This window comes from Salvia miltiorrhiza, chromosome 6 (genome assembly GCF_028751815.1).
Source record: "Salvia miltiorrhiza cultivar Shanhuang (shh) chromosome 6, IMPLAD_Smil_shh, whole genome shotgun sequence".
Classification (NCBI taxonomy): domain Eukaryota; kingdom Viridiplantae; phylum Streptophyta; class Magnoliopsida; order Lamiales; family Lamiaceae; genus Salvia; species Salvia miltiorrhiza.
The window spans coordinates 17,699,364-17,725,472 of record NC_080392.1 but is presented as its reverse complement, the minus strand read 5'-3'; the positions used below and the strand labels follow the sequence as shown (position 1 = coordinate 17,725,472).

Here is a 26,109-nt window from a genome sequence, read left to right as displayed (position 1 = left end):
AATGTCATCATATTAAACCATCATAGGAGTTAATGAAAATGCAATTTCATTGTCTAGAAAACAACCAAAGCATATGAATTAAAAATTCCTTTATCTCCAAGTTTTTAGACACGTGCAGGGCTCTGGTTGGACATTCAGAAACACCTACCTGTCACTCGTGATATCCATGCACTCATTGAGTTCCCAACAAAGTCAAGTAGGTTTCGCAACTTTCTTAATTGATCGAATTATTCCCCCAAATTTCGTTTCCATGCTCAACTTCCCACCTCAAATTAAAAAACTATTATCAATATAATTAATATTTATTTTTTATTTTACACTTAACAGCTTGAGTCATTATTTTCGAGCAATTTATGAGAATTTTCGTTAAACTTTTAACATTTAAAAAAGGCATTTCAAATTATTTGTATGCATCTCAGCACTAATTTTTATATACTTTTTTCTTGAAGACACATCAGCTTAAGTTGATCAAAATTTTTGACCTAAGTGAGCAATATAGATAAATACATACTCCCTTGTTATTAACTTCAGATTAAAAAATGAAACAATGTAGTCAAATGACCATAATAAAGATTGAAAATTAATTTTTGGCCCCTAATCTTAAAACATCAAATATGGTCATTAATTAGGTGTATGCCTAATTTGCCCTTTTTACTCGGTCGCTGGGGTGATTGCGCGACCGCTGGATGATTGCGCGGCCGCTGGAAGCTTATGGGTGAGTTACGCGTTCGAGGGGAAAAGTCAGTGTCCGCTGCGCGTATGACACTAATAGTGTCATACGCATCATTTTATTACTTGGTTTTATTTTGGATTTCCGTTGGCACTTATGTGCCAAAAGAACCATTTTAAACACTTCCCCGTAGGATTTAGATGTTCCATTTAGGGTTTAGATTATCCATTTAGGGTTTATGTGTTCGATTTAGGGTTTAGATTATCCATTTAGGGTTTAGATGATCCATTTATGATTTCTTGATTCTATTACTGTTGTTTCTGTTGCACGTATGACACTTATGGCAATAATAGTGCCATAAGTGCCAAAATGACCATTTTACTTGGTTTTATTTTGGATTTTCGTTGGCACTTATGGCACTATTTAGTGCCATAAGTGCCAACGGAAATCCAAAATAAAACCAAAGTAAAATCTTGGTACTTATGACACTAATAGTGCCATAAGTGCCTAACCCGACCCGGCACGCGACCCGAGTGCCTAATCCTACCCGGTCCGCCTCATTAAGGGTAAAAACATCAAAATTAATAAAAATGGCCAAATTTTATGTTTTTTCAATGTGTGGCCATAAATTGTATTTTATGCTTTATTTTGGCTACTTCAAATTTTTACTCTTAAAAAATCACCATGAGATCAAAGTTCAGACTATAATTAAAAAATAATATTTCAAAAAACGATAAAATATTAAAATTAATTAGTACCATTATTAAAGAAAAATAAAGCCAAAAAAGCCATTTGACAACAATAATGAAGCCACTACCAAATTATGTCACTATCTTAATGCTATCACATGCTACTCATCAATATCCCCTTGTGAACGTTGCTTATTAGCTTTTTCTACATATTATGATGATGACATAAAAAACCAAAGTTCCGATAAATTGGACTTTAATTTGCGTATTCCCTTTAGCAAGTTTTAAAGTGTATAATTTGGAGATGATGTTAGTACATAATATTTGATTTAGAATTGGCGATGGAGGAAGAGTGCGACTATCTGTTCAAGGCGGTTCTAATAGGAGACTCGGCGGTTGGGAAGTCGAATCTGCTGTCGAGGTTTGCGAGAGATGAGTTCTGCTTGGAGTCGAAGCCGACCATCGGAGTCGAATTCGCCTACCGGAATATTAGGGTCGCCGATAAGCTCATCAAAGCTCAGATATGGGACACGGCCGGCCAAGAAAGGTTCTTCCCTCTTAATTTCTATGTATGTTATATACTATGTTTCTTTTTTTGCTTTTGTTTACGTGTTTTTGATGGATCGTTTTATCTCCACTTTTTTCTATTGTGAAAATGAAGTAGGACTATCTAATTAGATGCCGATCGAGAAGAGTTGTTAGATGTGATATTATTATGAATATATATTGATATATTCACGTTTTGGTAAATCAATTAAAGTATATTAGTAGAAACTGATCGTAACTAGGGAAGAAAAATGGTTTTTGTGCCAATTAAATTTAGTAGATGCATGGTAAATAACATTATGGTAGCCCTCCCTAAAAATCATGACGGATTCTGAGTTCAGTAAGAAATCCATGAAAAAATAATAATTAAAAAACAGAGAGAGAGAGAGAGATGTAATTACCCTCCGTTTGATGACACCATTATCCTTAAAATTTGATTAATTTCGAAGTGATAAAAGTAGATACTAGATTGAAGAAAAGTTCAAGTTTAATATACGAAATCACAAAATTAATTTGGTGTGCAATTTGTACCCATGGGAGTAAAAACTGTCAGAATTCGAGCCACCTTTTATTTAGAAACATTTTAGTACTTAGTATTTATTAAATTTTGACTGTTGAAATGATCAATTTAACCCAATTGCATGACTCGAGTTTTAACCCCTAATTATGGGTTTGGAATTGGATTAAGTCAGTAATTCCCAGCTCATCAGTTTAAACCGAAAGTAAACTGTCCGTTGAAGTTTATGTAGTGCCTTTAACTTTTTCTAACGGCAGTATTTCGCAATAATTAAATTAGTTATGAGAAAATATCAACTTCAAAAAAAATAAAATAATAAATAAAGAAGTTTTTTGACAAAATAAGTTGCATCGGCCATTGGGCCCCTAGATGATGAAGGTATTTCTTAAGTCTTTTTAGGGAAATTTAAAATAAATAAAAATAAAGAACACCTTATTGATTATTGTATTCCCATTTGAGGAAGGATGGCATTGCTACTCTTGTCTTTATTTATTGTATGTGGTGGTCTACTCACAACTTCGAACTGGATTCATACGAAATAACACATATGTGCGGACAAAATAATTAGTATATGATCTTTAGGGAAAAATAAGTATATGATTAATCGTCTAAAAATATTTAGGTCTATAGAAACTAGTATTACAAATCACATTCTATGAAAGGTAATACTACTAGATTTGTTTTTTTCAAAATTATTTATTATCTATAGTACTAGGCTATACTAGCTCTACAAACTATGTCTAGAATTAGTTTGTGAATTTTATCCATCATACTCTGTTACTTGAAACATACATCAAATGTAATAATGATTAAAAAAAAAAAAACCACTACACATTATTAAAATGTGTGAATTTCATTCAATGTCGCTTGTTGTTTGCTACGTGATATGAGATAAGACGTGATATATTTAACTTTGATATCTATTAATTTATTAGATATCAATATCATGTTTGGTAAGATATATACAAAAGATTTTATGCTATCACACAGAATCCAGAAGATATGGATAATAGATAACGGATCATTAATTTATAAATGGCTTTAAATTTTGAAGCTAACAACATATTAGGATGGTATAGATATATATCTTATACTTATTATGCATCGCAAACGGCTAAAAATAAATAGTACGTTTTTAATGATGATAGTGGTTGCCAAAAGTAGGTAGCAAGAAATCAAATGTTTATCTTCCTTATCCCATGGTTGAGATTTTTCATTTTGTTTTAAGTTTTAAATAATAAAGAGAGTATAAACATATCTTTGACGGTTAATGTTAAACACAAATATATATACATTGAATTAAAAAATATACAACTTTCTAGAAATGATATGTATTTTAGCAGGATTGCATCATGTAGTTAGAATATATCCATATTTTTTATATTGGATGTTAATCACAAAAAATACATATGATTAAACACAAAGTGCATATTATTGAAAACAACATTGCATAAGTAAGTTTTAAAAAATTACAAGTTTCTAGAACATATCTTTTACTATTTTAGCGGGATTTCATCGTGTAGCCAAAGTACGGATATTCATATAATATTAAACACAGAAAATTATACACAGTTAAACACAAAAATGCGTAAAATAAATTCGCCGGGTGTATATGATGAAAGCCCGTCAAATTTTAAGGGAAGGAAGGGGGGCAAGAAAAAGAGATACACGTAAATGCATATAGATTAGAGATGATAATGGATCTTGGACCTGGCCCATCCGCAGATTCCTCTATTTGAGATGAAGCTTATCGATCTCGTCCATATCCATTTTCTCGGATTTGGACCTTTAAAAAATAACTAGATATAATAAGGGTCAAATTTTTTATCTAGATCTGGATTATGATTTTTGAGATCCAGATTCGGTCAATAGATTCATTTATGTTAATATATACTTCCCCCGTCCCATTACTTTTCGACACATAGATTAAGAAATGTGTAATTAGTAGATAAGGTTGGTGGAAATTGTTTAAATATTAGGTATAGAGAGAAAATATGTAGCAAAAAAAAATGAGACATTTGTAATGGGACATCCCATTATGAAAAGTAGGACATTTGTAATGGGACGAAGGGAATATTATTTTATTTATAACTTTATGTTCTAATCCTAGTATTGAGTTTATCCATTGATTTATTCACTTTAATTGTCACGAGTATATTTTGTTGAAATTGAGTGAGTCGTCGATGCTTGGATGATTATGTATTTTCATAATATTATGACTTATTTTGGATTAATATAGTGTAATAAACTTATTTTTGAATAGTTGTAGAAATTCTAAACAATTATAATGGTGTTATTATGAATTTTATTTCATTTAGGATAAATGTTAGAAGATATAAAAATGTGGATCTGGGTATGGACTCGAGACCCTGTGGATCTTATGGATCTAGATCTATTTTTTTTGGACAAGATGGATCTAGACCCGACCCAAACCCAAGTGTAGATTTTTGGTTCAGATCTAACTCATTGTCATCCCTAATATGGATCATCCAAAATTTTACTATCAATAGTCAAGATTGAGTATTATATACTACCTAAGACATGGGTACTCTGTGAACCCAACCTTTTATATAATACATATAAAACTTCTCATCGCGAGAACTATTATAACGATACATTAGACATATAACGTAAATACTTAACATACAAAGTAATTGCACTACGATAATAGTATATGTTGTATTATCGTAGTGCATTTACTTTATACGTACATGTTCTCACAGTTCTCACTATAAGAAAAATCTATTTGCATAATTTTATCACTATATATATATAGGGGAGCGCTCCAATGAGATCTCTTATATGTAATGAGATCTTAAATTGATTTGTGGGTGTTGATTTCATGTATCCTATAGCTGATATTTATCTAGAGGGCGAAATTTTTTTCCAGGGTTCGAATTCTGGAGTGAGCGAAAATTTTACCAATTTTTTAATATTGTTGTTCGTTAGTATTTATGCCTTATTTAATACTATATACTGCCTTATTCATTGTACTCATGATGTAACAAAAAATAGAGCAATCTAACTGGAGTGCACCCCTATATATATATATATATATATATATATAGGAATGGGGTCATATAGATCCCAATGCTTATAATAGATCCCTAGATCCAAATCTTGACCACACATTTATGACATGTGGCGCATCAAGATGGTGACACGTGTCAAGGATTCCAAGGCAAAATGGTAAAATTGGAATGTAATTTTCGGATTTAATAATTAAAAAAATATATATATATATTTTTAGATTTTCTCAAAATAGATATATTTTAGATGCATATAGTTTCACACAAAGATGCATAAAGTTTTCACATGAAATGCATAACTTTGAACAGAAAAATGCATTTAATTTTTTCAGTTTTGGTATTTTCACCACCCCACCCCATACCACCCCCCAATCCAGCCCACACCACCCCCCAACCCTCCCCATTACCACCCCCCAAAAATATGCATGTTTCACATGCATATAAAATCAAACAAAAATGCATAAAGTTTTCACATAAAAATGCATTAAATTATACAAAAAAAGCATTTCATTTTAATAAATCTGGTAGTTTCGCCACCCCACCCCTGCCCCTGCCCCCTGCCCCCCCCACCCCCACCCCCACCTCCCCCCCCCCAAAAAAAAAAAAATTTTTTTTTTCAAAAACTGATTTTCTAATTGCTGGCCCACCCCCACCCCCACCCCCCACCGACTCACCCCCCACCCCCCGTCCCCCCCCAAAAAATTTTTTTAGATACATATAGTTTCACACAAAGATCCATAAAGTTTTCACATAAAATGCATAACTTTGAACAGAAAAATGCATTTAATTTTTTCAGTTTTGGTATTTTCACCACCCCACCCCATACCACCCCCCAATCCAGCCCACACCACCCTCAACCCTCCCCATTACCACCCCCCAAAAATATGCATGTTTCACATGCATATAAAATCAAACAAAAATGCATAAAGTTTTCACATAAAAATGCATTAAATTATACAAAAAATGCATTTCATTTTAATAAATCTGGTAGTTTCGCCACCCCACCCCTGCCCCTGCCCCCCCCACCCCACCCACCCCCCACCCCCCCCCCCCAAAATTTTTTTTTTCAAAAACGGATTTTCTAATTGCTGGCCCACCCCCACCCCCCCACCCCCCCCCCCAAAAAAAATTTATTTTTTTATTTTTTTAAAAACTGATTTTCAAAAAAAAAAAATTTTTTGGGGGGGGGGGTGGGTGGGTGGGGGGGGTCAGTGGTCCGAAAATCAGTTTTTGAGAAAATAAAAAATAAATTGTGGGGGGGGGGTGGGTGGGTGGGGGTGGGGGGTAGGGGTGGGTCAGTGGTCAGAAAATCAGTTTTTAAAAAAATAAAAAAAAAAAAAATTTTTGGGGGGTGGGGGGTGGGTGGGGGTGGGGTTCTGGGGTGGGGTGGGGTTCTGGGGTGTGGGGGGTGGGGTTGGGGTGGGGTGAAATCTTATGCATATTTATATGAAACTTTATGCATTTCTATATGAAAGTTCATGCATTCTCGTATGAAACTTTATGCATCTAAAATATACCTATTTTGAGAAAATATAATTTTTTTTTTTTGAATTTCGAAAATTACATTCCAATTTTACCCCTCTCCAGATTTGGCCTTGAAATGCCTTGCCACGTGTCACCATCTTGATGCGCCACATGTCATAAATGTGTGGTCTAGATTTGGATCTACGGATCTATTATAAGCATAGGGATCCACCGGAACCCAACCCTATATATATATATATATATATATACACACACGTGTGTGTGTGGATGAGTTATTCTACAAACCTCCCTTGTAGTATAAAATTCATTACGAAAAATGATGAATTCGTATTAGTTGAATTTTTATCCACATGAGATTTGAACTCAGGACTATGTAAACTCATTCTAAAAACTTACGAATTCATTGTACATTTTCACATCAGTGTTACAATTAGATAGAATTCAAATAAATCAATAAAATGAAAATAATTAATGTGATCATATTTCAGATTCCGAGCCATCACGAGCTCGTACTACCGCGGGGCAATGGGTGCCCTCCTAGTTTACGACATAACGAGGAGGTCTACATTTGAGAGCTTAAGGAAGTGGTTGAAGGAGTTAAGAGAGTTCGGCAGCCGTGAGATGGTGGTGGTGCTCGTCGGAAACAAGTCGGACCTCACCCATTCCAGAGAGGTCAGCTTGGAAGACGGCCAAACCCTAGCGCAGCTTGAGGACCTATCCTTCATGGAAACTTCAGCCAAGGAGAATTCCAACGTGGAGGATGCGTTTTTGCAGATGATCAATAGGATCTATGACCTCACATCTCACAAAACCCTAACCCTAGACACTAAACTAAGTGATGATGATGAGAAGAGTAGTAGCATCAACGTCGAAACATTAAATGGGAACAAGGAAATCATATGTATCGATGAAGTGTCCGCCACTAAACAAACTAGTCGATGTTGCTCTTATTGAACCCAAGCTGATTGCTTTATTGTAAGTATATTATTAATTTGTTTGTGTTTGGAAATGGTGGACTGAAAATGGTATTATGTGTTGATTGAATGCTGTTTAGGTTTTGATCCTTATGCCCATTATATTTGACAATATAGGGTTAGCTTATATTGAGATTTTAAATATTTTGAGATTTTGAGATAAATGAACATATCAATAAATTCTTTGAACATAACCAATATAACTGATGAACATATGAATCTATTTAATTTATTTAAAAAACATGCCACTTGTAGGGATTGAACCCCAGACCAACGCGTGTTCATAAAAATTAATTGACAAGTTCATCAAAATGTACTTATATGTTCATTTATCTCAAAATCTCAAAATATATATAAATCTCAATTGAACCAATTCCTGACAATATATACTACATAAATATTTTCTAATCCATTGTTGGGCTTTTCATATTCTGACTCTGATAGTCTTTTGATTGATCTAGAGTTCATTCGTTGCTTAATTGACACATCGAAAGCAATCAATATTGGATTTATCAGATCAGGCTGATTGACATGCCAATATTTATTTTAAAAAATTGAAATTTTCACGAGCCCAATCGATCATGGGCGGCAATATTATTGATTTGTCAAATTTTATTTGAATATTAAAATAAATGTTGAATATTTTTACATATTATATTAACATAAAAAATTAAAAAAATAAATATATGTATTATTTATTCTCTATAAATAAACATCAATATTTTCATAATTATATGCAAAAAAATTAAAATTCTCTCTTTTCTTTATATATAATATCTAAGTTTCTCTGTATAACATCAATATAAATATTATACAATTCTTAATTTATTTTTGGGGATTATGGCCAAAAAATACACGACTTTTGTAAAGGTTGTAATTTTCAATTAAATAAAAAAAAATACACGAATTTATATTTTTGTTGTAATTTTCACCTGAGTTTGACTTTTGATGAAATTAGAGCTTAGCTCGCAGTCGGAAGTTCATCTGATGTTGGTCTAACTTCTGATGATAGAGAGTATTTAGAAGCTCGAAGTCGAAGGTCTAAGAAGACAAAAACTAATATATTTGATTAATTTCGACTATCAACTAAGCTCTAATTTTGTTAAAAGTCAAACTTAGGCGAAAATTGAAACAAAAATATAAATTCATATATTTTTTGACTTAATTGAAAGTTCAGGTGAAAATTATAATTTTTTCAAAGTTCGTGAATTACTGGACCATATCCCCTTATTTTTAATATGATTAATTATACTATATTTACTAATAATTGATTTGAGGATTTCTAAAAGGACAGTTTTAGGACATTTTCATAAATTAACATGGCCGGTCACGACTATCTTATTTATCACCCAATAAGGATGAATACTATACTTTTAACCGTCAAATTCTTTCGGGCTGAGTCAGTATATTAAGTAACCCCACCCAAATACACTTACTCGAATTAAATAACATCTAATAGTTTTGTCAAATTTAGATGGAAAACATAAAACAACCCCACAAAAGACATTACATGACTGATGAGTGCCAGAAATTTAAAAGTTTTTTCATCAGACTTTTCAGAAACATCAATGTAGGTCACATGGCCAAAGAAATGGATCCAAAGAAACTTTAGTTAAGGTATGGCCCAAAAGGTACAAGGAGAAAAATAAAGTATAGTGCAATATTTAGTGACTCCACAAAAAGCACAATTCCTAAGTTGATTGATTCTCACTCCAGTCCAGTGCACTAGTAGAATCAAATAATGACATAAATTAACCAGCAAGCATTAATGAATACCAACAAAATTCCATCGTCCAAATCCAGCAATCGACACAGTATACTACTACTTACTAGTACTAGCTGGCTAGCTAACTATGATAAGCATAATTAATTAAGTTAACATAGCGCAACACAAAATGTCTAATGGTGGGCGCAGAAAGTGAGCAAGTAGCTACCGCCGGTGCAAGTGGCGATGCTAGTGGGATCATCGTAGGCGTAAGAGTAAGCCTTGGGGCACGCGGCCTTGAAAATCCGAGAGTAGGCCGTTGGCTTGCACGACTGCGGGTTCCCGAAGCTCCCCGTGCAGCAGTACCTGGGCGAGTTGAAGGCAAAGCACGCGCTCTTGCACGCCACCACCCTCTTCTTATCGTGAGAACGCACCTGCAGACCCACCGGGCACATCATGTTTAGATCGCTCACGCACCCGGCGTAGCTGCACTTTCCTGCACTCCAATTCATCTAAATTGTTAGAATTGGACGCATCATCCCCTTAAAAGGCCTAATAACGGGAGATGGCTACTTATCCAACAATTTGTATACTAAACCAAGATCTTTACCAAGTTGATGTGGGAGAGACGGGGCTTTAACAATACTACATTTTTCATATCTAAGAGGAACAAACCAATTCTTGTACATGAATAACCATGTAGAAGCTGGTTAAAGACTATGAAAAGGCTTAACTATGTAGTCTATGTTTGTACTTAGCAGGCAAATATTGTTGCACTCAACTGTGTGAAAACAGCTTTTTTCCAAGATGATAAAGTCATTGGCATTATAAACTTGGGAAATTTTATATCGTGTGAAAAAGTAAGGGAGAGAAAAGGGAAATAAGCGAAAAGAAGAATCAGTTTCAACAAGTTGAGATAAAATGGTTCAAATATGCTCAAGAAAAGCAGGATGACAAAATACAGAGAAAAGCTAAACTCCTAAAGCACAAAGAAAAGATAAAATTATGGTAACAGTTAAAGATAGTATTACTTAAATCAGTTAATGGATCATCGTTTAGGATACCACAAATTCAAGAAAACACTCAGATTGCAATAAAATAAAGGATTGATTATAATTTGTATCTTCAGCTTTTAGCATTTTTCAAAAAACATCATCAAGTCATATTTTCTCTTAAAAAACTTAACTTTGAAAAAACGAGATGATTTGACATATTTCTCCTCAGGTGATACAAAACTTATAGTCCAGCATAAATTCATGGTCATAAATTCATAATTGAGTCAGTGGCCCTTCCTGGGAGATCAATAAATTCAATGACTTCACAATTGCTAATTTCATAATTTAGAAAATATAAACGAAATTAACATTGAATAGTGATTAGTGACCCTGTCACAATAAGAAACTTTTTGGTGGTCATATTACAAGAAAAAGCGTTTAATATCATCACATTGTACTTTTTTATTACAATTTCAAATGCTTCTTCAATTAAGATTGAAGCTACGATAACCATTTTGCAAAACTTAAAAAACAACAAAAGAAGAGGTCAAACTTAGTCATGTCATCATGTGGCAATATGTAATACTACTACTATACATTTATAAAAGCGCTTATCAATAATTAATTTCATTTTATTGATTTGAGTGTGCTTCAGCAAATTCACTTTAACTTATCAATAAAAAGCGATTATACATATACATTTATAATTTCTTTACACTTTTACATCAAAAGTTTGCTTCAGTTTTCAAATCCACTTTAACTTATCAATAATCAATAAATAATTTAATTTTTAAATCATGATTTAGATCCCTTTTTACGATGTATAAAACAAAAAAACAAAAAAAAAAACCATCATGCAAAATATTTTTGAATCATCGTGGATTTCAGACTGGTATTGCAATTATCCGATAACCAAAAAATTAATTCGATTTAGATATGAAAAGAAATACACTTAAGTATATTTAAAAATGGATTCTACTTAAATTCGGCGAAAACTATAATTATAAATTGTGATTAACCCCTTCTAATACGAGATGCAACCAGATTTCGTAACACAATTTAAATCAAAGGATTTCATTACACCTATGATATAGGAAATATCCTTAAATTATAGTAGTTCAAACTTTGAATACATGATGATTTATGTTGTTCATTTAGTTATTATTCTTTTAATAATTTGAATTAAGATCTCCTAATTGAATGTGAATGAAACTAAATTAACTAAAGTATCTAATAAAAGAATAAAACATTTTGGTAAAACATCTTCTCTCTGACCATCAGGAAATCATCACAAGAAAAATTAAAATCATTATTGATTCTCTTAAATAAATAAACAGTAAATAAGAATAAAATTAAAATTGATATCAACCATACATATCAACTTCAATTGATCGAAATTTTTGACTTAACAATGAAAATAAAAATTTAATATTTTATAAATTTAATTAAAAAGTGACTATAAGTCACAACGTCAAAGTTGGGCCTATAACAATTGAAAAGTGAGCAAATTAGATATGGAGAGACAATTTAAAATAGAAGATCTCGTGTCACCATTAAAGCACATACTAATTATGTGTAGTAGTAATAAAAATAGTGGTGCAGAAGATTTGATTTCATACCTTTGCCGCGGAAAGGCGTGATGGAGATGGCGAGATTATAGCCGTCGACGAGGCTGACGTCATAGAAATCCTGGTCGTTGCCGAGGGTGATCTCGGCGAGCGTGGCGGGAGGGGTCCCGCCGAGGCCGTTGCAGAAGAGCGCTCCGCCGCAGTCGCCGGTGGCGCAGCGGCCGCGCCCAGTCTTGTCGAAGGAGCAGCCGTGGCGGCCCCAGACGCGGCCCGACCAGGCGGCGGGGAGCTGGAGCGTGTACGACTTGTTCGGCGGCAGCTTGAATCCGCCCTTGGCCAGCACCGGCGACCCGCTGCCAGGCTGGATGCCCGGCCAGACAGGGTGGCTGCATTTGTTGTACAACGTCATTGTTGTACCTGATACCTCCACTGCCAAAAAAAAATTAAAAAAAAAATTAAATTTGGTATTTGTGGATTTAGCTTGAAGAAAGTGGATCTGGAGGTGAGAGAAGTGAGAATGTGCGATTAATGTGTACGTCGAGATTCGTGTGGTTTAATTTAAGCTAACGAGAAAATGAGGTGAGTACCTGAAATGTGGAGTGTGAGGAGGGAGAGAAAGAGGAGAGAGAAGAGAGGTTTGAGAGAGCCATCCATGGCGGCGGAAGAGTGAAGCAGAGTTTGTGCTTGAGTTGGAAAGTTGTGACGCTGCTCATGTATTGATGAATTTGTTGGATGGGATTTTATAGGCAAAAAAGGGAAAAAAGGGTTGCGATATTTTTGAAGAAAATTATAAGTTCTCTCACATTTTATCACCATTAATGCAAATTATAAAAGCGAATGCACTTGTAATCCAATATACTAACAGGTTTGATGTTTCATTGTGTATCTCAATTTTTTTTTTCTTGTATTATTTTAGTTTTATACTACTTCATCCGTCCACTAATTCATGACCTAACGGAGGAAACACGAGTTTTAAGAAAAAATATATTGTTTATTAGTTGATTAATTGAGCGGAGAAAGAGAAACACAAAATGTATTGTTTATTAGTTGAGTGGAAAAAAAGTGTATTATTTATTGGGACCCATCAATTAAAAAATATATAAATAGTTACTAAAAATGAGTAGGACATTAATTGGTGGACGGACTAAAACGGAAAGTAAGGCATGAATTGGTGGACGGAGGAAGTATATTTTAATGTATTCCCTCCGTCCCGGCTATCTTCAGATCTTTTTTTTTATACGAGAATTAAGAAAATAGTATTTTGTGTGTATATGAAAAAATGAATAAAGTGTAAAACTATTGCCAAATAAAAAAATATCTCAAAATAGGTGGGAGACCCAAAATAGAAATTGTCTCAAGATAGGTGGGACGGAGGAAGTAATATTTTAATTACTCCCTGTGTCTCGACTATCTTGAGACCTTTTTTAAAGTAGTATTTTGTGTGTAGGAGTAAAAAAATATCTCAAGATAGGTGTGACACCCAAAAAGAAAAATGTCTCTAATTTGGTGGGACGGATGGAGTATTACTTAGATTTTAATTTACCCATTTAGAGTCTATAATTATTTTTATCATTTAATTTTATTTTTATTTTTTAATAATATCGTTAGGATCATAACATGCAGTATGACTTTTTACTTTTAACTTTTTTAAATAAAAATTAAGTATGGTTTATAATATTATACTCCCTCCGTCCACGAAAGAACTTCCTAGGAGGGAGTGACACGCATTTTAAGAAAAATATTATTGAGTGTATTAAAGTGGAGAAAAAGTTGTTGAATGTATTGGGAATGGTGAAAAAGTATTATAATTAATATTGGGAGTTGTGAAAAAGTGAAAGTAAGAGTTATTATGAGTGGCGGGGTATAGTCCAAAAATAGGTAGGAAGTTCTTTTGTGGACAACCCAAAAAGGAAAGATAGGAAGTTCTTTCGTGGACGGAGGGAGTATTAAATTTTATTTTTATAAAAAAATATAATCAAACTAAGGGAGAAATAGTATATAGCTCCCTATCATATAATCCCCTAACACATTACCTCTACATCTCTTGATTTTTAGTTGTCAGCCCCTCAACATTTCATAAAGAGTGAAAAATTCTCCTCATTCTTGACAGACACTTAACTCCGTCAAATATATATATATATATATATAGGAATGGGATCATATTGATCCCAATGCTTATAATAGATCCCTAGATTCAACTCTTGACCACACATTTATGACATGTGGCGCATCAAGATGGTGACACGTGGCAAGGAGCTTCCAAGCATTCCAAGGCAAAATCTGGAGGGGTAAAATTGGAATGTAATTTTCGGATTTAATAATTAAAAAAAATATATATTTTTTTAGATTTTCTCAAAATAGATATATTTTAGATGCATATAGTTTCACACAAAGATGCATAAAGTTTTCACATGAAATGCATAACTTTGAACAGAAAAATGCATTTAATTTTTCCAGTTTTGGTATTTTCACCACCCCACCCCATACCACCCCCAATCCAGCCCACACCACCCCCCAACCCTCCCCATTACCACCCCCCAAAAATAGGCATGTTTCACATGCATATAAAATCAAACAAAAATGCATAAAGTTTTCACATAAAAATGCATTAAATTATACAAAAAATGCATTTCATTTTAATAAATCTGGTAGTTTCGCCACCCCACCCCTGCCCCACCCCCACCCCCACCCCCAAATTTTTTTTTTTTCAAAAATTGATTTTCTGATTGCTGGCCCACCCCCACCCCCACTCCCCCACCCCTCCCCCCCAAAAAAAAATTATTTTTTTAAAAACTGATTTTCAAAAAAAAAAATTTGGGGGGTGGGGTGGGGGGTCTGGTCAGAAAATCAGTTTTTGAGAAAAAAAAAAATTTTGGTGGGTGGGGTGGGGTGGGGGGTGGGGGTGGGTCAGTGGTCAGAAAATCAGTTTTTAAAAGATAAAAAAAATATTTTTTTGGGTGGGGAGGGTGGGGGGATGGGTGGGGGGTGGGGGGGTAGGGGGTGGGTGGGGGTGGGGTGGGGTTCAGGGGTGTGGGGGCTGGGGTTGGGGTGGGGTGAAATCTTATGCATTTTTATATGAAACTTTATGCATTTTTATATGAAAGTTCATGCATTCTCGTATGAAACTTTATGCATCTAAAATATACCTATTTTGAGAAAATCTATTTTTTTTTTTAATTTCGAAAATTACATTCCAATTTTACCCCTCTCCAGATTTTGCCTTGAAATGCCTTGCCACGTGTCACCATCTTGATGCGCCACATGTCATAAATGTTTGGTCTAGATTTGGATCTACGGATCTATTATAAGCATAGGGATCCACCGAAACCCAACCCTATATATATATATATATATATATATATATATATATATATAGAGAGAGAGAGAGAGAGAAGAGTTCAACAGAGAATGCTAAATATTTAGAGAATAGAGAATTCGTGAAACAAAAACGAACAGATCTATAATTTTGATTAACAAATCAATGTACCGTATTGTCACGACCGGCCCTAATTAAGGATAATTAAGCCGGGGAAACCGTGACTAATGGAGGGAGATTAGAAGCGGGGTAGAAAGGGGAATAATCAAACAAGAAAGGATCACATTTCATCATTTAACAAAAGGAATATTTATAATATAACAGAAGTTTAGTCGTATAGACTCAAATAACTAATAAGTTCAGATATCTCTGACTTAGCCAAATAAACATAAAACTTCTGAGTACGCAGCGGAATATGATTCTGATTACATGTATGAAGACATGTAACCCTAGAGTTCATTAATACATAATAAGACAAAAGAATCCTGCTCGTCACTTCATCACCATCGGCAACTGCTCAACCTGCACATTTAGAAATATATGCAGGGCTTGAGTACAAAAGTACTCAGTGGGCACGTATGCCTAAGTATAAAATACATGCTTCAAAACTGTAAATTGTCATGCCATAATTAAACAGTACAGCAAGGGAGTTTTTTTCGCTAAAAGGCCCAAGCTTACTAAATTCATTTGTGATTCTTAGAGTTCGACTGCAGTCTAAGTTCTCTTGTAATCTATCATATCTGGAACTTTGTGCCAGAGAGGTGGCCACCTCTCATGGTCACTTGACCGGCCAACCCGCTAGATGACTCACGGTCACTGGTGTACACTAGCCCTGGCAGGATAGCTATCAACTGCTCAAGACCCGAATTCGATTACATGATAAAAGTCACATCAGATAGATATCACACTGAAATTTAAATATTTTATGGCAAGACAATATTTGAAATAACTTCAATTAATTTAATCATGAAATAACTTGCTTGAACGTAATATTTAAACTCATTTGATATATATGAAAGTAATGCCCACCTGTTAGAAACTTTTTGTGGTACAGTAGCTCCTTGACTGATTATTAATCTCGTGCTTGACCTTTATTACGAGAATATAAATAAGATATTGCTCGAGTAAAATCCTCAAATAATGAGATTACAGAATTAACTATGCATGATCTTTATGCATGATTTATTACTCCGAGATGATATTAGAGAATTACTACTATTAATCCTCACTATCGGATCAAATAAATACCAACTAGGTTTCATCTTGCGTGGTTGAGTAATTAACTAAAATAATCCGTTCGCTTCAGGTGTTCTAATCCGCCAATTAAATAAACCCCGTTCCTCGTAGTCAATAGAAAATAAATACTTCAACCTATTCGCTTTATAACCTCATAATTAATCGGGCTTAATAAATAGGAACAAGTAATGTTATAAGATTAAATAATTAAAAGGCTCAACATAAGGCAGCCTAATAATTAATTAAATAGAAGTGGGCTTGAATAATTAACATGAGAGGCCCAATTGAAATAATTCACCGGCTCAAGTAATTAAATAAATCTTGGCCCAATAAATAAATAATTTGATTAGCTGGGCTCAATTAAATAAATCAAACGAGGCCCAACGAAGATAATATAACAGCCCAATAAAAATAAAATAGATGGGCTTCAATTTAAATAAATTCGTCCCAATGAAATAATATAACAAAAGCCCATATGAGTAAAAAAAAAAAAATAAGGCCCAACTGAAATGATACAGCAGCCCAAATATGTGAATAATCAAAGGCCCATATAAATAATTTCAGAGGCCCAATCAGTAATTAAAATCGGCCCTTATAATTAAAATCAGAGGCCCAATTCATAATTAAAATCGGCCCATATAATTAAAATCAGAGGCCCAATTCATAATTAAAATTGGCCCAATCTTACAATTAAAAGAGAAAGGCCCAATTACAATAAATACAACAAGGCCCATAAATAAACAAATAATGAAGCCCAAAGAAAATAAAATAAAGGCCCAAATTTTCGGCCCAACTCAATTAAATGAGAGCCCATCCTCACACACACTCTCGGTTCTCTCTTTTACCTCAAAAATCAATTCTCGCCTTTCTCTCTCTGATCTCTCTCAAGGGGCCGCTCGCTCCCTTTCTCAAAATCGGCGCTCGATCGGCCCTCCCTCTCCGGCCACTCAGCTGCCGCCTGCTCCGGTCGGCGTCGACTACCGACGCGTCGAACCCCGGCGACGTCCTCCTTCTTCTTCCTTCCCCACGCTGAATTCAAACGAGCCCTAACTCTGGAAATCATCGTCGCGGTCGCGCCTCCGTCTGGAATCCGGCGGGCGGTCGTCGCGTGGGAGCAGCGCCGTCCAACTTCCGTCCTCATATTCTTCACCAACGTCACGTGGGAGCGGCTGCTGCTGCTGCGCACGATCCTCTGCTCGGCCATGGTTCCGGTCGGCCTCAGCGATTCCCCAGCTCCGACGTCGTCGTTACTCGGATGCAGGCGAGACGACTAGAGGTCGCCGCCTTTTCCCTCCGTTCCGGCAGTTGGGGCTCGGTAGTTGCCTTGGGCAGTCGGCCCTTCCCTCCCTTAAAGCTAAGTCTAATCTCTCTCTCCAATTCAAACGCTTATCTAGTTTCTGAGGGTGTGAGTTCTTGTGATTGCTACTCTGGGGTGCAGTGGAAGTGAAGCATGTAAAATCCTCTGTTGTAAAGTATTTCCCTATTGTACAACATATCTTGACTATATCGTGTAGATAAACTGTGATTATGCTAAGCATGGATGTGAACTGAATTGAATATTCAAGATAGTAGAATACCTCGCTTGTATTCAATTGATTGGTTGTTGCTGGAGTGTAGTGAAGGGTGAAATAACTGAAATGGATTGAAGTTGCCATTGTTTAACGAATGAAGGAGACTTGAACTGAAAATAGCAAAGTTAAGGACAAAGCTTACCTTGCAATTGTTTGGTTTGATTGATGTATTGTTCGTTGTAGTTGATTAGTTCCACTGAGGAATTAACTGAAATAAATGATGGTTCATTGTATAATGCAGGTGAACTTAGTCGAGGGAGAATGAAAGTATTGAGCCAAACCTTACCTTGAGAGCTTTGGCAGAAACAAACTGGGTTGTTCTTAAATTTTGTTTTCTCGGTGAAACAAGATGAGAGTGAAAGTTTGCATTTGTTAGGGGATGATCCTAATAGAAAATATATATTGCTGCATACTTGAGTGATGAGTGGTGGGAAAAATGATGAGTGATGGGGGAAAGTGGTTGGGAAAGAGTGAATGGTCGGGGTGAAAAATGAGTGGTGGGGAAAAGTGGTGGTCAAAGATTGATGGAAAGAAAAAGAAAAAAAATAGAGAAGAATTAATGATGTATTTTCTATGTCTCGGTGATTCCGTAACTGAAATAAAATACTGGCTTCGATTCTGCTTGATACTGTATTTACATAAATCTCGATTTCGACATGTGATATCTCGCTAAAATCGATAAGTTATAAAATGAATCAAAATTAAATCCGTAGATTTAATTCGTTCGTTGTTCTAATATATAAATTAAATCCGCAGATTTAATTAACTCACGAGTCTGAAATAATCCACAACTTGAGTAAGAATAAAATCTAATTCCATCTCGCTTAAATAACGTGACTTTGCTAAGTCAGTTATAACTCTGAAATAATATCATTGACTGCTTTAATAATATGAATTCAGGATCATAAGCTGAATTCATATCAGGATAATAACCGTTTTCATTCACTGATGAACATAAATAAACACTCATTACTGGATTTAATATATATAAAAGAGCGGGTCACTACATACTACCCCTCTTAACAAAAATTTCGTCCCGAAATTTGCATATTTCTTCTAAAACAGTTCGGGGTATTTCTCCTTCATTTTGTCTTCAAGCTCCCACGTGGCTTCCTCTTGTCCGTGGTGTCTCCATAAGACTTTCACTGATGTGATTGCCTTATTCCTGAGTTGTTGTACTTTTCGATCTAGAATGACCTCTGGTCTCTCTTCATAGCTCAAGTCTGGGCAAAGGATCATCTCTTCTTGGTGGATTATGTGCTTTGGATCGAAAACGTATTTTCTGAGTTGTGATACGTGGAAAACATTGTGAACGTTTCCAAAACTTGGCGGTAATGCCAACCTATAGGCTACTGGGCCTATTCTCTCCAAAATCTCATAAGGTCCTATGAATCGGGGCCTAAGTTTTTCCTTGACACCAAACCTAGTTATCCCCTTGGTAGGAGATACCTTTAGGAAGACCTTGTCTCCTATTTCAAAACATAACTCAGTTCGACGTGCATCAGCGTAAGATTTCTGTCTATCTTGTGCCTCTTTTATTCGCCCTCTGATCTGGCGGACTATCTCAACCATCTCATTGACCATGTCTGGTCCTGAAACTTTTCTCTCACCCACTTCATCCCAATAAAGCGGTGATCTACATTTTCTTCCATATAATGCCTCATATGGCGCCATATCGATAGTTGCCTGGTAACTGTTATTATAGGCAAATTCAATCAACGGCAGCACTGCTTCCCAACTTCCACCCCTGTCTAACACCACTGTTCTCAACATATCTTCGAGGGTCTGAATTGTCCTTTCAGACTGCCCATCTGTCTGCGGGTGGAAGGCGGTGCTGAAATTTAACCTCGTGCCTAACTCTTTCTGTAAGCTTGTCCAAAATCTAGATGTGAATTTTGAGTCTCGGTCTGAAGTGATTGACACGGGTACACCGTGTAAGCGTACAATCTCTCGAACATACAACTTAGCTAACTTGTCTGACCCATGTGTGATCGGTATTGGTATAAAATGAGCACATTTTGTAAGTCGATCCACTATTACCCAAATGGCAGTGTTTCCTTTCTTTGTTTTGGGCAAACTGGTCACAAAATCCATTGCTATGTGCTCCCACTTCCATTCTGGGATTTCCAACGGTTGTAGTTTTCCATATGGCCTTTGGTGTAAGGCCTTCACCTGTTGGCATGCCAGGCATTTCTCCACAAATGATGTTATGTCTCTCTTCATGCCTTCCCACCAAAAGTGTTTCTTTAGGTCCTGATACATCTTAGTACTCCCTGGGTGGGCAGTATAAGGGGTATCGTGAGCCTCACTCATGATTTGATCCTTAAGCTCATCATCATGGGGAATGCATATTCTTCCCTCAAAGAGGATAGCATTATCTGCTGCTTCTTGATAATTCTTGACTCCTCCTTTCCTTACTGCTTTCCGTAGTTTCTCCATTTTCTCGTCTTTTCTTTGTGCTTCTACAATCATCTTTCTCAAGCTAGGTATTGTTGCAACAACGCTTGCTATCGTCCCTGGTGGTTTAACCACTTCTATGCTCATTTTTCCAAACTCTTTGATGAGTTCATTCTTTTGGGTGACGAGGCATCCCAACCTAGATTGAGTCTTACGGCTCAATGCATCAGCTACTACATTGGCCTTACCCGGGTGATTGTTAATACCACAGTCATAATCCTTCACTAGTTCGAGCCACCTCCTTTGTCTCATGTTAAGGTCCTTTTGCTCGAAAAAGTACTTCAGGCTTTTGTGGTCTGTGAATATCTCACACCTAACTCCATATAGGTGGTGTCTCCAAATCTTCAGCGCATGCACCACTGCAGCTAACTCCAGATCATGAGTCGGGTAATTCAGTTCATGTGGCCTAAGCTGTCGTGACGCATATGCTATCACTCTTCCTTCTTGCATCAGCACGCAGCCAAGTCCATGTTTGGACGCGTCTGTGTAGATCACGTATTCCTTATCAGCTGCTGAGACGGCTAACACTGGTGCCGTAGTTAACTTCTCCTTAAGTTCTTGGAAGCTCTTCTCGCACTCTTCTGTCCAAGAGAATTTTATTCCCTTCCTGAGTAGTTGCGTCATTGGCCTTGCAATTTTGGAAAATCCTTCCATAAACCTCCGATAGTAACCTGCCAATCCTAAGAAACTTCTTATCTCATTAGGGTTAGTAGGCGATCTCCATTCGCGTACTGCTTGCACTTTTTCAGGGTCCACTTTAATCCCTTCTGATGACACAATATGTCCTAAAAACGTGACTTCGCTGAGCCAAAACTCACACTTGCTGAATTTGGCATAAAGGCGCTCTGTCCTCAACGTTTCTAGAACAATTCTCAGATGTTCCTCATGGTCTTTCTCATTCTTCGAGTAGATCAGGATGTCATCTATGAATACCAAGACAAATTTGTCTAAGTACGGATGGAATACTCGATTCATGAGGTCCATGAATACAGCTGGCGCATTGGTTAGCCCGAATGGCACAACTACAAATTCGTAGTGACCATACCTAGTTCGAAATGCTGTCTTAGGTACGTCTTCTGGTCGAATCTTCAGCTGGTGATAACCAGACCGCAAATCAATCTTCGAGAACACGCTTGCTCCCTTGAGCTGGTCGAAGAGGTCATCTATCCTTGGTAAAGGATATTTGTTCTTCAGTGTCACTTTGTTCAGTTCCCTATAGTCTATGCACATTCGCAATGTGCCATCCTTTTTCTTCACGAAAAGTACGGATGCACCCCAAGGTGATACACTTGGCCTAATGAATCCAAGTTCCAAAAGTTCTTGCAGTTGTATCTTGAGTTCTTCCAACTCTTTAGGAGCCATTCGGTATGGTGCCTTCGAAATGGGAGCTGCCCCGGGCTCCAAATCAATGGTAAACTCAATTGGTCTGTCCGGTGGTGGCCCTGGCAGAATCTCTGGAAATACATCTGAAAAGTCCCGTACAATTGCTACATCTTCTATACTCTTTTCAGTACTCAGTTCTCCGTGCAAGTATACGAGGTAAGCTGGGTATCCCTTCTTCATCATTTTCGTTGCTTGTAGGGCGGAGATGATCATCTTTCTTCTTCCCATACTAATTCCGTGGAAATGTGACGGCTCCCTTCCTGGGGGTCGAAACGATATCCGTCTTTCGTTACAAAGGATGGTGGCATAGTTCTCGGCTAGCCAGTCCATTCCTAGGATTATGTCCACATCTCCCATTGGAATAACATACGAGTTGTTCACTACAATCTTGTGTGACCCTATGTTCAGTTCTAGGTTCAAGCACACATGATCTACTGTCGTCATCCCTCCTATAGGGGATGATATACTCAACTCCTGGTCAGCTCTTTCCATTTTAAGTTTTAATGTGTCAACACATGTACTTGAAATGAAAGTATACGATGCGCCCGTATCAAATAGAAGTACAACAGGAGTATTGAGTAGCATGCCCATACCTGCCAGGTTTCCCTGGTTGTTCTCGGGCTGCTTCTGTCTCATAGCATAGGCTCTAGCATGACGAGGTTTTTCATGTTGTTTCTGTTGTCGCTGCTGTTGTTGGCGGGCCTGTTGCTGATACTGTTGTTGAGGTTGTGGTTGGTACTGTAGCTGTTGGTGCTGCTGTGGCTGCTGATACTGTGGTTGCTGCCTTGGGTATGGTTGGGGCAAAGCTTGAATTGCTCGCAGATGCGGAGCCTGGATAGGTGGGTTTGGCCTTGAACTCGTTCCATGTTGCTTATTCGGGCACCGGTTTGCATAGTGCCCCTTCTGGTTACAGATATAGCAACTATCACTGCCGGCCTTACAGATTCCCACATGATTTTTGTTACATTTGGGGCAATGTGGGGCCCTCTGTTGGTTATTTCCCATCTGTTTCGGTGCACTCTGACCTCCATAGCCCTGTGACTGGAAGACCCGTCCCTGCCATGGCCTCTTCTCGCTTTGGTTCGGGTTACTGTTGTCCCATCTCCTCTTCCCTTTGAAATTCTGATTATGATTTTGATCATGTAGAGGTGCTGGAGCAGGTACAGTTGCAAGTCTTTCTCCTGGCATGGCTGCCTCAATGTCTAACGCTCGGCTGAGCGACTCAGTGTAAGACAATCCTCCACGGCTTGCCAAGGCCATCCTGATCTCGTGCCTCAGACCGGCACAAAACTTTTCAGCCATCTGCTCATCTGTGTCAACTTGCTCCGGCGCATATCTAGACATATCGCAGAACATCCTGTCGTATTGAGTTACCGACATCTTCCCTTATTTTAGATTGTAAAATTCAGCTTCCTTCTTCTTGCGGTAGCTCTTGGGTATATACTTGTCATATATACCGGCTTTGAATTGTTCCCAAGTCAGGTTTTCTAACTGCTCTGCTGTCATCGTTTTCATCCGTGCTTCCCACCAGAAATCAGCTGACCCAGTCAACTGAAAGGACATACAAGTCAGGCGTTCTTGGTCGGTGCAACACAGGAAGTTGAAAATACGTTCAATAGCGCGAACCCAGGTTTCAGCTTCTGCCGGGTCTCCTGTCCCGTTGAAAGTAGGTGGGTTCTGTCGCAAAAATAATTCTTCAATCCGTCGTTCTGGCTGAACAGGTGGTTGAACTATTTCGGGTTCTGGTTCTAGCCCTGTTTCTGGGCCTCTTCTTTCATTTCGGGGAATCCTGCCCCCTCCTCTTGGTCATCCTCGTTTTGGCGGCATTCTATTAGGTCAAAACACAAGTTCTCAGCGCATTAAAACACAATAAGGACATACTATCATTTCTATAGTTACTCCTTAACTCATCGAGTTCTGCTCCTACTAAAACTTGAGCGAACATATAAATAAAACATAGCGGAACGACTTGCCACGAAAAACCAATAAGGTCACCATATATAACATAGGGAAAATTGCCTCAATGAGGACTTTACATCATCATAAAAGTCTAGATTCAAAGACCTATCTAAGTACCACACATGACGAACTGGCTACCTAGCGAAGCCATCACAAAAAGTACTCAGTCACGGAACGCCCCAAGGTTTCGCGTCTCCGTACTATTACTAGTCAAAATAACTAAGCCAACATAGGGGCATACAAAAGCATCGAAATGATCATCGTTTTCGAAATACACAAATAACGTCCTACTAAATGCACAAGAGATTGTCTGTATGCATCACGTGCTTAACCCTTGGGTTGAAGCATACGTGTTTGACTGATTTAATCTGATGAGTATCTGTTTATCCTTGGGTCACAGAAAATCTACCAACAGCTAGTAGATCGCAATGATTCAAATCACAAATGGCAATTAGGCAAAGTGTTTCAATAATTTGCCAAACAATTGAAAATGAATAACCATAGGGTAGAAATGAATTGACTGAAAGGTCGAAACGAAATGACCGAATAGTCTGAACCCGTTTGGCTTTTCAGATGAAGGTTTAAAATATATAGGTTTAAAGACCCATATATGACGACTACTGAGATTTTGGCCATGTGGACTGGCCAGGCCCGACATAACTACTTCTCAGTCACTCGAAAATACTTTTCCGAACTTGGCAACTCTTATTCCTTGGCTGCAAAAGGTATATTTGGTCTAAAATCACCACTTTCTTCTTAACATCTTGAACATGTCTTTGACAATATTCTAGAGCTTCTCAAACTTAGAGTCTGCCTCCTAGTTTAATGCAATCCTTAAACATCTTCTATAGGCGAAATAAGGTAGGCTCGACCTTACTTAACAATGTTCCTCTACATGATCTTAATGTAGTACTTCTAGTACTTAGTGTTCCTTCACATAGCGCTTGAAATGCAACCATATAATTTGAAGCACTCTTCCGTGTTATTGCAAAAGACCTTCCGAATCATCACGCATTCAATAAGGAAATAGCTTTTACTCATCTGAGCACCTTTATAGGGTATGTGTCACCATGTGTAATGCTAAGTCATGGAATGACCTTAGTCAATGCTCTCATTGCGACTACCAGACTAAATGCATAATCCAAGACGTTCTAACTGAGGCGATGTCCTCGATAGGTTAAGGTATATATACTTATCTTGAGTATATCCTTAGGGTCTCATTAGAATCTTAATTCATTTGTTTCAGCATTGATCCACTGTCGGCGCTTCTAGCTATTATTAAACTCTAAACCATCTTTGAGAACTTCTCTCATCTTACACACTTGCGTAAACTTTTATGATCAATCATAATGGTTGGTAACTGCTAGTACCCATATCACATCTCGTCTTTCCAATTCGTAGTAGGTGATCGTAATCAATAGGGATTCTCAGTCATGTCCTCATCTAATACGATAGGTACTGTAAGCAGAATGATTCCGAATATCTGAAACTATAAGCTGATAGCTTTAATCGTAATATTATAACATCATATACAAAGCATTTTGACCCCTCGTAAGTCTAACTCTGAAGTTCATACATGAATCATGAAGATTATCCTCAAGCCATAGCTAGTGATAATCGAGGCTAGAAGTGAGTCTCAACTTATTAGGGATTAGCTAACTGATTACATCAGTCGCACTCATCACTTATAAGCAATATTGTACTTAAACTATCATCGAAAGCAATAGTCGATTAGGTGCTCCGTCTCGCGTGAACAACCTGAATGAAGAACTTTGCCTGCTTCAGTGATTCGTGCGTGGCACTCTGCTTGCACTGCTTTCATTGGATTCTCTTTCTCTTTCTTATCTCTTCACCATGGCTATAGTGAAATATAACTGAGTTTCTAGCTTCTATTGTTCTTCTCGTAACAGTGATCATGCATTCTTAACGCATCTAAGTTCATTGAGATATCTAATCAATCAATAATGCATAAACTTGAATGTAAGCATCAGTACATTCATATAAAACGT

The 26,109-nt window shown here is 36.9% G+C and overlaps 2 protein-coding genes across 2 annotated transcripts; one reads left to right on the top strand and one right to left on the bottom strand.

Moving 5' to 3' along the window:
• The first annotated feature begins 1,395 nt into the window (after positions 1-1,395).
• On the top strand, positions 1,396-7,980 carry LOC130990269 (ras-related protein RABA6b-like). The gene is made up of 2 exons (XM_057914501.1): positions 1,396-1,906; positions 7,425-7,980. The coding sequence occupies exons 1-2, from the start codon at positions 1,701-1,703 to the stop codon at positions 7,888-7,890; spliced, it is 672 nt and encodes a 223-aa protein (XP_057770484.1). The 5' UTR covers positions 1,396-1,700; the 3' UTR covers positions 7,891-7,980.
• A 1,656-nt stretch (positions 7,981-9,636) lies between these two features.
• LOC130990268 (thaumatin-like protein) lies at positions 9,637-13,057 on the bottom strand. Its single transcript, XM_057914500.1, has 3 exons — positions 12,766-13,057; positions 12,230-12,607; positions 9,637-10,111 (listed from the first exon to the last, which is right to left on the bottom strand). The coding sequence occupies exons 1-3, from the start codon at positions 12,992-12,994 to the stop codon at positions 9,810-9,812; spliced, it is 909 nt and encodes a 302-aa protein (XP_057770483.1). The 5' UTR covers positions 12,995-13,057; the 3' UTR covers positions 9,637-9,809.
• Between the last annotated feature and the right edge of the window lie 13,052 nt (positions 13,058-26,109).

Excerpts from the sequence above, each read along its gene's own strand:
- LOC130990268 (XM_057914500.1), bottom strand. The coding sequence starts at position 12,994 with ATGGTGATAAAATGTGAGAGAACTTATAATTTTCTTCAAAAATATCGC. Across the intron at positions 12,608-12,765 it reads CCTCACACTCCACATTTCAG|TGGAGGTATCAGGTACAACA; the intron begins GTACTCACCTCA and ends TTTTTTTGGCAG. Across the intron at positions 10,112-12,229 it reads CACGCCTTTCCGCGGCAAAG|GAAAGTGCAGCTACGCCGGG; the intron begins GTATGAAATCAA and ends ATTGGAGTGCAG.
- LOC130990269 (XM_057914501.1), top strand. The coding sequence starts at position 1,701 with ATGGAGGAAGAGTGCGACTATCTGTTCAAGGCGGTTCTAATAGGAGAC. Across the intron at positions 1,907-7,424 it reads GACACGGCCGGCCAAGAAAG|ATTCCGAGCCATCACGAGCT; the intron begins GTTCTTCCCTCT and ends ATCATATTTCAG.